Raw genomic sequence first — 15,140 nt, 5'->3', positions numbered from 1 at the left:
GTGGTCTCACTTTAGCTTAAGTGAGTAAATTAGTAACCATGTCTAAGTGTCACCCTGCAATCACCTGCTGCGTATGTACATGTGTGTGCATCATCAAAGTTTTTAAGAAAACCCACAGTTCCTGACTCAATATATTCCTCATGTGAGTGTTTATAAGCAGATTATTTATAATAAACTTGTGAGAGGTGGAGGATTTACATACTGAATTGCATATATTCAGTGTGTGTGTTTGTGTTTGACTTCCATTTTTGCCCCGAAAATGAGAAGAAGGGGAAACATTTATGTGTTTTTAATGTGGGTTAAAGCTTTAATCAAAGCCACGTGGGGTTAGGGAAGGGAAATGAGAGTAATAAAGTTTACATTTTATAGGAGAGGCACTTTTGGCTTCAGAATATCACAGAGTCCCACCACTGCACCCTAATCTAGTACTACAGAAGACATCAAAGCTTTGGTGCCATATAAAGCTGATATTTTAATTCTGACAGGGCTTGTTAAACACCCACAGGGCTGATCCTGTCATCAACATAGATGGCAAAGAAAATAGAAATAAAGAGCTATTTTCACTTTGAATAATATAGTTACAAGTGAAAAAGCCTATAAAGTAAATGTTTGAAATTCCACTGGACCATATGGAGCTTCCCAGTTAACTTCTGGGAACTGTGCATACAAAACTGCTCATGAATGACCCATCGGAGTGTGAGAACAAAAACAACATTAGAATCGTCCAAATATCTACCACATGCACAGCTTCAATCGGAATAGGAGTGACTCTCTGGAGTTGGTATGTCCGGGAAAGCTACGGGTTAATTTAAGACTAGGAGCAAAAAGCCTGTTGCCAATTAGGAGCAGTGAGCGCCACATGTGGCCTAGACAGAGCTATCTCCAGAAGGGGCAAAGGGGGCAGAAACCTGAATGTCTGTGCAACCACTTGTTCAAGATCAGTTGGCACTTAAATGTATGGACAATTACTAATGTAAGGGTTTTTTTTCCTCTTGAAGACAGATTCTTGGTGGAGCTGTGGTGCCACATCCAATCAATTTCAGCAAACATCCCGGTATGATTTAATGCAAAAAAAAAAGTGGTATCAAAAACACATTACTACTTTGCAGTTAAAAAATTAACAATTATTGTATTCCAACAGGAAGAGTAAAGAATGCTTTTAAAAAAACACAACAGTATAAAATTTACTCAGTGGTGGAAAGTAACTAAGTACTTAAATACAATTTTGAGGTACTTTGCTTGAGTATTTCCATGTTCTGCTACTTTCTACTTTCTACTGAACTACATAATTCAGATTATTAATACAAAATATAATCACATTACAATCAAATTACACATATTACTGGGTGCATTCCATATTCAAAACTCACAAATATTGACAATTTGTATAATTTGTATTATTATTATTATTATTAGTAGTAGTAGTAGTAGTGCCAGTAGTGCTCCTGCCATTATTATATTACACTACACTACAATACAATACAATTATTGACCATAGGATTGGTTTACACACATAAGATGCATTACTCATAAAACAATTACAGTTCATTATACATGTATGTTATATACTCATAATATACTTACTAGAAAATAGACATTATATTATATATTATATAGATACAAATGGATTACATGGTAATATATATTTTTTTCATTGTTTATGGTCATTCCCAACAGCCTTTTTACTTTTTACTGGTGCAAAATACATTATATCACAGATCTGTGGTCCCAGTAGACCACTTACACTTACACACCAAAACACTGACAATAACCTGATATTTTCAGGTGGAATTTCATTTCATTCTCACTGTGCAATATCATTTTCCATTTGTGCAATTTTGTTAATAGTCTGTTTATTGTCAATACTGTATATACTGCTCCTATTTTTATACTTCCTTTATTTAAATGGTTCATATTTTTGGTACACTTTGTTTAGCTCCTTTTTTTTTTACTGTGTCAGCTGGTGCTTCTTGTGTTTTGCACTATCCCCTTTGCTGCTGTACACTGCACATTTCCCCACTGCGGTACTAATAAAGGAATATCTTACCTTATCTTATTTGTATTATTTTATTTTACAAATGTTTTTTGTTTCATTTTAATATTATTTTTGTATTTGTATCATTTAATTTATTTCATCTATTGTTTTTATTTAATTTTATTATTATTATTATTATTATTTAAATGGTATTATTTTAACTGACTTTTTTTCTATAACCGGTGTGACAATAAACATCTTGAATCTTGAATCATTTGTATTATTTTATTTGATTTGATCTATTTTTTCTTTCATTATTATTTTTTATTCATATCATTTAATTTATTTAATCAATTTTTTTATTTCATTTTATTATTATTTTTTTCAATTTATATTATTTTAACTGACATTTTTTTTTCTGAAGCACTACTATGTCATCACAGTGAAATCTCATTGGTCTACAGCCCTTCTTTGTTTAGCTCTTTTTTTACTGTTATAGCTGATGCATCTTGTTTTTTTTGCACTATCCCCTTTGCTGCTGTACACTGCAAATTTCCCCACTGCAGGACTAATAAAGGAATATCTTATTTTATCTTATCACATGGTTAAGATCACATCTGCCTGTTTTACACTCTCCGACCACCAGGTGGTTTAGTGTGCCACATGAAGCCTCCAGAAATGAACCCAATTTGCTGGAAAGCTTCACTGCTTCATGCAGCTTCAGCTCGCCATCACTACCTTTCAGCATTTGCAACATGGCACGTGTCTGCACCATATTTTTTTTACTCTGTGTAACATGTTTGCTGCCAAGTGGAGTTGTTGAGAGCGTGTCTGAGGTGTGCAGAGGAGCGCGCTGCTTCTCCTCTGGTCAGGACTGGAGAGGACCGTGCGTCGGAGCGCACTGCCAGGAGCGCACAAAGGAGACAGCAGCAGCTTCCAGACGACAGTTCCACCACTCTGCACAATCCAGACAAGCACAAGTCTATCCAAGTTACCAACAGGACGCTCATTTCAGTCACCACCAACAAGCCCAGAGTGCACCATTAGCACCATACACCATCATCCAGCCCCAGCATGGAGGTTTTACGCAGCCAGATGGCACAGATGGCACCAGGAGGACGAACCCGAGGACCATCACTGCTGAGGTCTTCCATCCAGGCTGCGCCGGAGGTACCTGTCCGACTACAGGCTCTCATCATCATCATCAACGTGCAACGAGTGATGACACTGCAGCGCAAAGGGAGTGCAAAGGGATTGAATGTAAACTTCCCCACAGGATGCGCCAGAAGCCCAGTAAGCCATGTGTTGGAGACGGTTGCAGTATGCATGCTGGAGACGACTCTTCACCGGTTCATGTGACCGACAGAGCGGCGCAGTTCTTGGATGAGCTGCCAGACTTTGGGTCGGAACGTGGCGCGTGGATACAGCTGACATGTGACATGAAACCAGGTCAGTTTATATCAGTCACACTGTTAAGAGTTTCCCAGTACAATAACAGTAACGAACTGGCAGCAGGGTTGCCTTTATGTTACTGCAAAATTAACATTATTACACTGTCGCTGAAATTTACAGCTTTGTACTGTTAATGAAAAATACAGTTTGAACTTTAATAATTTCACAGTATTTTACAGTTAATTTACTGTTTAAAGATACATTATATAGCTGTTTTTCACCTTTCTTTTAAATTATCTTACTGATTTGTTTTAATGTACTATTTAGATTTTTACATACATTTTAATAAACATTATTTTTTGCCTAGATGAATAGACTTAGCAGGTTACAGACAGGAATAGTCACACTAAATACAATTAAAGGCACTTGTTAGGAAAAAGGCTATAATAGACTTGTTGACACTTTTCCCGAAATGTCTGTCTATAGCTGGTTACAAGCACAGAATGCAAACCATAACAACATGTGAGTGAAGAACAATAAAGCCAATTCACCGATTTCCAAATCATGTACAATGTACAAGCCTCACATGAGCAGATCAGGTCCCAGAATTAAAAACATACTGCATGAAACTGTTACTGATGATACTTTAGACAGTTGATCAGCAGTAAAGTGATGTTTTTAAGAATGCATTATAGTTCATTATAATAACAGGTTAATACAGTTGAAATCCTGCTGTAAATTAACAGCAATTATTTACAGTGAAGTGATCAGCCACCAAATGGAAAGGAATCTTATTTAAACTGCAGCTTTATCAGTGAGAAAACAATCAATATATCAATCAATCAATCAATCAATCAATCAATCAATAAATACTTTTATTGCCATGTCAACCAGATGATACCAGATGTTTCCATCTTTAGAGACCTAACTAATTTGTAAGCAATGGTACTGTAATCAAAGTTATTTGTATCTAAAGGAATGTACAAAACTGGCTTTACATTTATGCAAGCCATTATTTTGCAGGAATAGATGTCTGTTTTTTTCAACTAGCATATATTAAAGGTCACCTATTATGCAAAATGCACTTTTCCATGTCTTTTAAACATCAATATCTGTCCCCAGTGTGTCTACAGGCCACCATAGTATCATAAAAGACCATCCTCTCTCTTTTTCTCCTCCTCCGTTTGTCCGGAAATGGGTGCAGAAAAAAAATTCGCTTTTTTCCTTGTATTCTGACGTCATTAGGGAATGCAAGTCACGTGAGGGTTTCCTGGTCGAACCAGAGCAGAACCTTCAGTAGCTGACCCCGCCCCACAGCGCGTCACTGTCTCTCCTCCTCAACCGAACTTGAGCAAAGTAGCTCCTACTGTTAGTCTGCAAGAACCAGCAGAACAGGCTTCATGTACTCCCATCATCTAAATATAACATGTTCTTTCACAAAGGCTTTATGTAATTACACTGTTTAAACAGATGATATTTATATATTATATATATTTGATGTCATGCATGTAGCAGAATACAGGTAGTAAATAGTGACTTGTAAGCAACACAACACATTTCTGTTTCACAGTCAAACTTTATTTGAGTAGACAGATGACAATATTAATTATTCACAGCATTTGTAATCATCTCACCTGTTGGTTATGTTAACATGGTACAGGAGAAAGTCTTCAGCTCTGGTAAACTATGGTAAGCTAAGCTCCGGTGGTCTGTAGTCATGGTAACACAGAGACAGCTACTACTGTAAATAATATACCATTACTCTGATCTTCCATACATTTATCTTTTAGCAGAAATAATGAACTGACTACTGTTTCACATTTTCTATTTTCCACCCTGATGGTCGCTGTGTTTACACACCGTGTCATAGCGGTAGCATGTAGCTAACCCGTTAGCATGTAGCTACATGCTATCGGGTTAGCTACATGCTAACGGGTTAGCTCTGTATCTCCATGTAAACAGAGCTAACCCGTTAGCATGTAGCTACATGCTAACGGGTTAGCTCTGTATCTCCCATCTGCTCACAGCTGTCTGCTCTCAGCTGTCTGCTCTCCTCTGGGATGATTCTGTCGGTCATTTCTCACAGATGGATCTGTAAAGACAGACGTAAAACAGAGTGTATGTTTACGGTTTACAGAGTTGATGCATGAGGTAAACACTGAGCTAACTAACAGAGCTATAAACAGCATTATTTACCTGAGAGAAACCGTCAGGAAAACCTGGAATCTGGACCGCAGATGTTGATCATGTGTCGCCGATTTCTGATCAGATTCCTCCGGTAACGTGCGCTGGGTGAAGTTTCTGGTTTATAAACTTTAAAGTGGTTTATAAGCTCTATTCTAGCTCCTCTCTCTCCACTCCTCTCAGGCCGCGAGGGGGGCGGGGAGGGTGACGCTGTGTTGTTGAGGACGTTTGATTGACAGAAAACGCTGACCAATCAGAGCAGAGTGGGAGGAGACAGAGGCTACAGACACAGAAATCAGCACTTTTGGAAATGGGCTGAAACAGAGGTTATAGAGACATGCTGGAATGCATGATCTGATTGTTTTTTTGAAAAAAAAACTTCAGAGACATGGTTTGGAGGTGTCTGAGACCTATAATAACTAGTTTAAATGGAGTATAATATGTGACCTTTAAAGAGGACCTATTATGCGTTTGTGCTTTTCCTTTAGTGTGTTATATAGTTTTTTGTGCATGTAAAAGGTCTGCAAAGTTACAAAGCCCAAAGTCCACGTCAAAGGAAGTTACTCTCCCCCGACAGAAACACTGCTCCTGAACTGCCTGAAACGCCTTGCTTGAAGTCCCACCTTTTCTTCTGTAACATGGTGATGTCATCAAGTAACACATGTGCATATTACCTGCCTAGTGGCTAGTTTGGCACGCCCTCAAAGAAAACTAGTTAGAGCGGAGCTGGAGCTGAGTCTGGTCTGAGAAAAGTAAAGCGTTTTTTGAACATTAAAGCATGTAAACATCTTCTAGGAGAAACCCAAATTACAAGTATGCACCTGGAAATAAGCACAATAGGTCCTCTTTAAGTAAAGTAATAAACTTTGTCTTGTCTAACAGTTGACATGTGACAAGAAACCAGGTCAGTATATATCAGCCTGTCAGTGATCAGCCACCAAATGGAAAGGAATCTTATTTAACCTGCAGTTTTCACAGTGAGAAAACAATCACCTATGTAAAAGTTGTCTTTCTTTGCCACAGGGACCAATGAGCTCCCCTCAGAGGACGCTCTTGTGCTGCAGCTGCAGCTCTCCAAGAGCCAGGAGAAGCTGGTTGAGGCCCTCAGGGGCCAGCAGGACGAGGTCAAGGAGCTGCAGAGGCTCCTCAGTGAGCAGCAGGGGACGCTGGTCAACCAGCAGAGAGAGATACTGGAGCAGCAGACGAGGATGTATGAACAGATGGAGCAAGTAAGGCTGCTGTGATTGATGATGAGGGAGATGTTGGCGGTTTCAGAGAAGCATTAAACATTTATTTAGATGAGGTGGATGGAAAACACATACAGGAGTTTTATTGTGTTAAATACTGACCTCCCTGGTGTGGATCTTTTCCACATGTGGATCAGAGGAAGGGAATGATCTGTCCCGCAATCAAATTATTATTGTAATTCTACGTAGAGCAGGCTAACAGGGGCTGCATGGAATAATCACAAATGTTGTAATTTAAGTTTGTTTATTCATATCATAAGTCATGATGATTATTACCATGATCACACTAAACTTGTATTATTTTTATATTTATTTTTTCTTCTTCTAGGTTAAAGCCCAGTACAACATAATGATGGACAGCATCAAACAGACGTCTCTCCAGAACATCCAGGGGGAGCTAGACAGCCACATGGAAACCATGAGCGGGCAGGTCAGAGCCCACCAAGCACAGCAGGCTCTCTCTCTGCACAAGGTTGACATGGAGGCCAGCGTGATGGAGGTGAGCTGCACGTTGAATCAGGAATGAAGGGTGTGTATAAAAAGCAACCTGACAGTCAATATGATACCAGATGTTACCATCTTCAGAGAAGATGTAAGAGATAAAAAGTATCTAAAGGAATGTACAAAACTGACTTTACATTTATGCCAGCTATTATTTTGCTAGAATCGATGTCTGTTTTTTTCAATTAGCATATATTAAAGAGGACCTATTATGCGTTTGTGCTTTTCCTTTAGTGTATTATATAGTTTTTGTGCATGTAAAAGGTCTGCAAAGTTACAAAGCCCAAATTCCACGCCAAAGGGAGTTACTCTGCCGGAAACGCCTCGTTTGAAGTCCCGCCTTTTCGTGATGTCATCAAGTAACACGTGCATATTACCTGCCTAGCAGCTAGTTTGGCATGCCCTCAAAGAAACTAGTTAGAGCAGAGCTGGAGCTGAGTCTGGTATGAGAAAAGTAATGTGTTTTTTGAACATTAAAGCATGTAAACATCTTCTAGTAGAAACCCAAATTACAAGTATGCACCTGAAAATAAGCACAATAGGTCCTCTTTAAGTAAAGTAATAAACTGTGTCTTGTCCTACTTCAACTAGCATATATTAAATGGATTGTACAAGTACACAATATATCTGCAATATATGACATCTGGTTAGCTACTCTGATTAGCCGTCTTTATATGATGTTCTGACCTGACTGTGATGTTCAATGCCGTGTTTGATGCCGTCAGGTGGGGCGCTCCCTGTTGACCTGTGGGAGCTGCGGTCCTGAGGAGTACTGCGGCTTCAGCAGCGGTCATCCTCGCTGTGAGAAGTGTACCATCTGTCCTGCAGGCTTCTTCCTGGTCGCTCAGTGTTCAGTCCACGCAGACAGAATCTGCCAGGTTAGCGCTACACTAGTTGAACTCGTGGACATAAACCAGGCTCATACAATATGACAAACCTTAAGCTCAAAACAGAGACAAAACAAAGCTTGTGTTGGTGGGTCCCTGAGTTATAGCAGATGTTCCCTTTATTGTATCACTGAATAATATCTAAGAATTGTCATCAGAGACAGAAAAAAACTAAAGAAACAATCAAGCAGACTTTGTGTGTATTCAGTTTGGTGCTGAGTAAGAGTTTGGGTTTGTGGATTTTGTTGCTGAAAAAGCTGTCTGCTGCTGCCAAATACTAAGTTATGAGGGGGGTTAGTGTAAAGCAAAACAATGAAGTTGTGGCCAGAAAACCAAAACAATGAGATAAAAGATGGTATGAACCACAGTAGGGTGACTTTAAAGGAACAGTGTGTAACATTTAGGGGGATCTATTGGCAGAAATGGAAATAGCCATTCGCGGTTTCACGTTTTTGCGTCGGCTACCGTAGTTTTCCTACACGCTTGGCACACTGGAGAAGTTTCAGATGGTTGCAATCTGCAACCTCACTGCTAGATGCCGCCAAATTCTACACAATGCACCTTTAAATATGAATCATATCCTAGCTGCTTTAAGATTGATTCAAAGTGTTGATTTGTTCGTCATTACAGGACAGAGATGAATGCCTTGAAATAGGTGATCTGTGTGGAGATCGACAGAAGTGTCTCAATACTCCAGGTGACATGAATTACTCAGAACTTTTGTCAACATTGCCTGCATTTGATTACAACTCTAATGTCTCTAAAACATTAGCACATTTTTCCTCTCTTGCATTTGTTGAACTTAACTTAACTTATTTAGAGGCAATACTTTTTGGGATAAGTTTTGAACTCTCAGTTGTTTGTTTCCCGATCGCCAGGTGGATTCAGGTGCCAGGGCATGACAGAGCGAGAAGTCAACTCAGGATTGTGCGGCCACGGCTACTTCTTCAACTCGGACATGGACGAGTGTCAGGCCTGTTACGAGTGCGACGGAGAACCCGTGACTTCACCTTGTACCTTCACCGCGGACACCGTCTGCACCGGCCCTGCTGCTGCTGCTGGCGACAGCGCCCTCTCTCTGGCCTGGGCGGGAGACGTGAGCCTGACTGGCACAAAAGGTAAAGTCCTGGCTCACGCCTTCCCTAGCGTGCAGCTCTACATCGAGGGAAGAGGCGACGCGAGCCTCCTGTCCGCCGAGGACGGCCGCCTGTTGCTCAGGCAGCACGGTCTGGTCTGGCTGGATGAGAACCTCTCGGTGAGCCACGGCTGTCGCAGCTTCATCCAGTTGTGTCTGCGTATTAACAGCACAGACGGCTCGGAAGGTCGCGACCTCAGCGGCGTTAGGATCGAGCAGCGGGAGGGGAGGTCGCTCCAGAGCGTCAGCATCAGCGGGGTGGCAGAAGTCGCCCCGGATCACATGATCTCCCTCTTGCTCCGGAGCGCCAGCCACCACTGTAACCAAAGCAGTGAAGGTCTGCAGCTGTACAACCCTGCAGCAGCTCCGCTCAGTCTCTTCTGGCTCTCTCATGACACCGGGGCTGTTGCCATGACGGCACAGGCCACGGTGTCCGCACACTACCACACAAACTATCGCCCGGTGTTCCGCACCACCTCCACCTCCGACCCTTACGTGGTGGGGCTGACTCATGATGGCCGTGGGATCCGGTTTGCAGAAAGTGGCACCGTGCGTTTTGTATTCCAGCAGGCGTTGTACTCCATGGGCCAGGCGTGTGTGAGCGAGGGCTTCCAGCTGCTGGCGTACCTCAACCATAACGGAACCGGCATGGAGCTGTGCCGTACCTTCAAACCAGGCGTCCACTATCGAGACACATCCTTATCTCTGTCTGGAGCGGCTAAAGTTGGCTCTGGGGACACGCTGGGCTTTGAGATCCTCTCTCCTGCTCAGTGCAACGTACGCTTCTTTGGCGACGAGACGGGCATCAGCATCCTCAGCTTGGTTTGGGTCCCCACCGCTCTGTCTTCCTCTCTGTCTGCCTCCGTGTCTCACACCGGCCTTCCCTCGGGAGCAGTTCGAAACAAGCCGTTGTTCTTCCGTCAGACCAGCGCTCAGGTGTCCCAGATGGGGCTCCTGGGGAAGGGATCCACCGATCAGAGAAGAGATTTTGTCTTCAGGGAGAGCGGCACGGCCAGCTTGGCTCTCGATCTCAAACTCATTCACTCCTGCAACCTGGTCAAGGTGACTCTTCTCAGGCGAACTGATCCGGAGGGGTCAGGAGGAGGTCGGGAGGCAGAGGGAGCGCAGCCCGTACCTCTGGCCCAGCAGGTGGGTGGTCAGATGCCTGAGGGAAGCCACTGGGCCAGCGTTAGCCTGCGGGCGTCCTTCCAGGTTCATAACGGCACAGCGGTGTTCTTCACACTGGACTGCGTACGCGGACGAGTCAACCAGATCAGCTACCAAACAGGAAGTGGAGTGTCAATCCTCTGGGTGGCAGCATAACATAAGAAACTTGACCATGTTGTTTTTACATGGTTTCCAGTCCAGTAGACCAGATGTTAAGCCATTTATAGGATGGACTAGTTTCATTGGTTTGATTTTAGAGGAATAGTTTTTTAATTTTGGGAGAGACGCTTATTTGCTTTCTTGCCGGGAGTTAAGGTCTTTGCACACCAAGTCCACTTTTTTCCTATATGCCATCTGATAAAAATTGTTACGCACAGAAACCTTGCACACTGTTTTATTATTCTATTCATTGTGCAAATTCGCAGTACAAGAAAAATATAATGAATTATGTGGTTGCGATGGATAGAGCTAGTCCGAAACGGAGCTAACGAATGAATGACATTAGCAAGTAACTATCGTTTAGCTTCTCAGAGCACAATCACTATTGTCTAATCTTTCATTTGTTTTGCAACTATCACCTGCCACAATCTGTCTTTAAATTCATCATCTCTGTAATCTTTTATTTCTTTATTGTAAAGTGCTTTGTGCTGGTAGATGAAGTGAATCAGTTTATCAGATGCCATTTTGGATGATGACGTTTGCATGGACGGTGGCTCTGAGTGGTCAAACAACCCTCTTTTGGCTTTTGACAGATGCAAAAAAAACACAGAAAATCGAACGTGTTCCGAAAACTTCAATGCCGGACTAAAGTTTCGGAGACACAACGTGAGGTCGTATTTATTTTTAAACAAGCAACACTTTCGTACGAAAATACGAACTTGGTGTGCAAAGTCCCTCAGACCATACCACTCTCTGTCGGTTAAATATGAAGCTACAGACAGACACTTTTTAGTTTAGCATAAAGATTAGAAACAGGATTAGAAACGGCTAGCTTAGCTCAGTCCAAAAGTAATAAAATATGCCTATTAGCAGTAAAACACACTAATTAACATGTTATTTCTTGCTAGTTTAATCCGTACAAATAGAAAAGTTGTGTTTTTATGCTGGGCTAGCTGCTTCCCCTTGCCCCCAGCCTTTGTGTTAAATTAAGCTAACGGTCTCCTGGCTGTAGTTTAATGGACAGATAAAAGAGTCGTATCAATCTTCTCCTCTAACTTTCAGAAAGAGGGTGAATAAGCATATTTACCAAACTTTGAGCTATTCCATTAAGCTGCTTAATCTCGTAGTGAGTAGCCTTCAGCTAATATGACTTTTTAAAAATATATATATTTGTTTAAAAAAAGCTCAGATATGACTTTTATTTAAAAAAGGGATGCATTATGCATCAGTCATTGTATTTATATGCAAGTAGGCAATCAGTAAGCGATTGTGTAAGGATTTCTACCGGCTCAAAACTATTTTCTCACGCTTGAGTTTTCTGCTTTTTTCATGTTCAGAAATTCCATGTGCTGCACTTCTGTCTTTTATTTAATTCAGTTATTTTGTTGATGCCAAAGGACCTTCTGCTCATCCCCAATGTGACTACAGCCTTTTCTGCTGTCACCATAAGCGGTTCGCTGCCGCTGGCTTCATTCAGGATTGTGTTTTTTAAGAGCATGTGTTTCATGTTAGCCGCCATTTTCTAATGTGAATATCTACTGCATGCCTTGTTTAATGACCACTTTCTGCATATTATGGACTTAAAGAGAGTCATGTGTTTCACTATAAGGCCCATATGTTGACATGAAACTGTCCTGGAGAGACGGCATGCTATCTAAAAATGTAAACACCTTAAGATATAATTACTGTTTACTCAAATTAAACTGTAATTAAGTGTATATTTGATGTTTTATATTAAATCCAATAAAGATAAAATTGTTTTGCCGGATTGTTTTGCTGCTGCCTCTGTGTAAGGACTCTGCTTGGTGAGACATGGAGTGCAGTCAGGCAAGTGACCATCGCCTGCCGAGGCGATATTCGCCTTAAAGTTCACCAAAGTTGAACTCGAGCAAAGATGCTAATTTGCTTCGCCACGGAAAGCGAATGTTTTTGTTCGTCCCTTTGCTCGCATAGAATGGAAGTGAACGGGAGGCGAATGGGATTTCCTGTATGCTCCTATATTTTCCTGAATGTGATGTACCTTAACGTCTCGTTTCCACATAGCTCTGTGTATGCATGCAAGCCAACCGGAATTTCATTCATTTCTAAACCTCCGCGATGTCCAATGTGTTTGCGAAACTCCTAATTTTTTTCATTGCACATTGAAAATTGTAACTTTTGCGGCAGGTTACGGACAGATCGGATGCACCCCAGGAAGTTTGCAAATGCTAGGAAATGCTAACTTCCTTTGGAATAGCTAAAAAATAACTGATTAATGAATGTAATACAGCTCTATTTATAAAAAAGAATTTCCAAGTGAATAGTTTGACGGCATATTTAGCAGTTATGTGAAATATTTTGTTAAAAGACATATGAACCACTGAATGCACTCTATAGCCTATGTTACACAGCTAGCATGCTACCAATGTTAGCATGCCGTCAAACTTTTCACTTAGAAAAAAATTTATAAATGTGACTCGTCTAGACTGGACGGCGAATTTTTTTTTTTACTTCTCTCCCATATCTGCGGTGGCGTTTCTATCCATCTGTAAGGAGATGCATGTCCTTGCGTTGAACACTAGAGGCTGCAGGACACAAAATCGTACGGACACACATCAAAAATGTGTGGAAACAAGGCGTTAACGTCACTCGCCCTCTATGGAAACATTTTATTTATTTAGTTAATTATTTAAACTGCCTGGCAGTCCGCAACTGGACAGTCTGAAGAGCCGCAACACATTTTGGGGCGGTTGAGTATGTCCAGTAAACTTGTGCTAATCTTGTAGGCCTAAACATCTGGGCATTTATCGCATACACAAAATCCTCAATTTTACATCTAAGTATGAATTGTATGTTAGTAGCACTATGTGATTTTGAACATAATCTTGCATGTACTAATCCCATCAGGAGCTTTTCCTCACAGTTAGAAACGTGGAGACTGAATTGATTCATGTTTGCTCTTGGCAGAAGCTGCCAGGTGTTTCCTATTACACATCAAAGAACAGAGGTCCTTTATCGTGAATTTAAACAGTTGAAATTATATTAGCTGGGTAGTTAACCTCCTAATGGTCTTCCTACGCACGCCCACCGACAACCCCATCTCACTCCCAGTGAACCGCTGCTCTGCTTTGGCACAAGATCAAAAAGCATATTACGATCCGGGGCATATGTTCTATGAAAACCAGTAGACCAGTTGATGTTATTGTTACAGCCTTTGAAGTTATGACCCCCGGGTTAGTGTGTGCTATAGATTATTCAATAAATCATGACTGTTAGGGGATTAGTGCCATTAATATGCGGGTTTGTGTCTTGAAAGTGCTGGAGTCTCTGGGATGAAAAGAGTGCCGACACGACCATTTCCCACTTGAGTCGTCTAATTCTCTCTAGTTCGAGGTTGCTTGACCAGACTGTTACTATGAATAAAGCATGAGCAGCACCATTATGAACTAAGCTTAAATCTTGTTCACAACCTTTGTCAGAAACGAAACGGAAGACAATAAGCAGGCGAAAGAACGAAAGCATATCTTGAGACAAATTGAAACCACCTCCAGGCTGATGGATGAGTGGCTGGGTGAGTTATGGTGGTCTGACAATGATAAACGTTGAAGGAAAAAGGTCAGAGCCCCACAGTACAGAGAGCAGAGCTCCGTCTGGCAGCACTAGTTGCCCTTACACATTAGCACTCTGGATAATAGAGCACAGATGGAGGGAGAGACAAGCGTATGAGTGTGTTGAGTTGGTATGGGTGTGTCTTTAGGCAGTGCATATATAGGTTTGTTTGTAAGCACGTATGTTCGAAAAACAGATGTTAGTGTTTAGGTCAATTTCCACAACTTCCAAAATGCAAAAGAAATTTAATTTAATGCCATAAAACTAAATTATAACGTCTAATGTGATATATTCTAAAAGGAGAATGACAATTTAATCCAGTAATCGGTGAAGTCTTGCATCATGTTACTGTACGGAGACTGTATGGAAGTTATTAGGGGATGAGGAGGGTCAGAAAAGGGGGAATGTTATTTACAGTATTTTTTTCTTTTTGCTGAAGGGAGGGGAGTCTGACTTTTTTTTCAGAGGGAGAGAGAGAGAGAGAGAGAGAGAGAGAGAGAGAGAGAGAGAGAGAGAGAGAGAGAGAGAGAGAGAGCAGGAAAGTGTCTTTTAAAGTGCCTAGATTCAGTTTCACTTTCAGATTAATTATATAAAGAAAAAAAATATTATTATAAAATGTTTATTCATTAACATATTATGGTTAAATGTTGAGAATATAGCACATCTTAAATGCTTTATGCTTAACCACTTTTGGTTATTATTAATATTGTATTGGGTTGTAGGCTATGTTATTTTGAGATATCAGGGGGAGGGTATTGCGTTTATTTTTTATAGGGGTATTGCAGTTTTTGTCTTATTAGGGGTATTGTCGTTTTTCCTAAGGGCATTGCAGTTTTTTCTTATTACGGGTATTGCATTTTTTTCCTAAGGGTATTGCCGTTTTTTCTTATTAGTTGTATTGCATT

General features: G+C 41.0%; 1 protein-coding gene across 1 annotated transcript; it reads left to right on the top strand.

The window, feature by feature from the left end:
- The first annotated feature begins 2,616 nt into the window (after positions 1-2,616).
- On the top strand, positions 2,617-12,415 carry LOC141776711 (uncharacterized). The gene is made up of 6 exons (XM_074650471.1): positions 2,617-3,424; positions 6,575-6,780; positions 7,127-7,297; positions 8,025-8,177; positions 8,817-8,883; positions 9,065-12,415. Exons 1-6 carry the CDS (start codon positions 2,731-2,733, stop codon positions 10,642-10,644), a joined length of 2,871 nt encoding a protein of 956 aa, XP_074506572.1. The 5' UTR covers positions 2,617-2,730; the 3' UTR covers positions 10,645-12,415.
- The last annotated feature ends 2,725 nt before the right edge of the window (positions 12,416-15,140 follow it).

This window comes from Sebastes fasciatus, chromosome 11, assembly GCF_043250625.1.
Source record: "Sebastes fasciatus isolate fSebFas1 chromosome 11, fSebFas1.pri, whole genome shotgun sequence".
Lineage (NCBI taxonomy): Eukaryota > Metazoa > Chordata > Actinopteri > Perciformes > Sebastidae > Sebastes > Sebastes fasciatus.
Note: the sequence above shows the minus strand (reverse complement) of the source record. Positions and strands in the feature narration are given on the sequence as shown.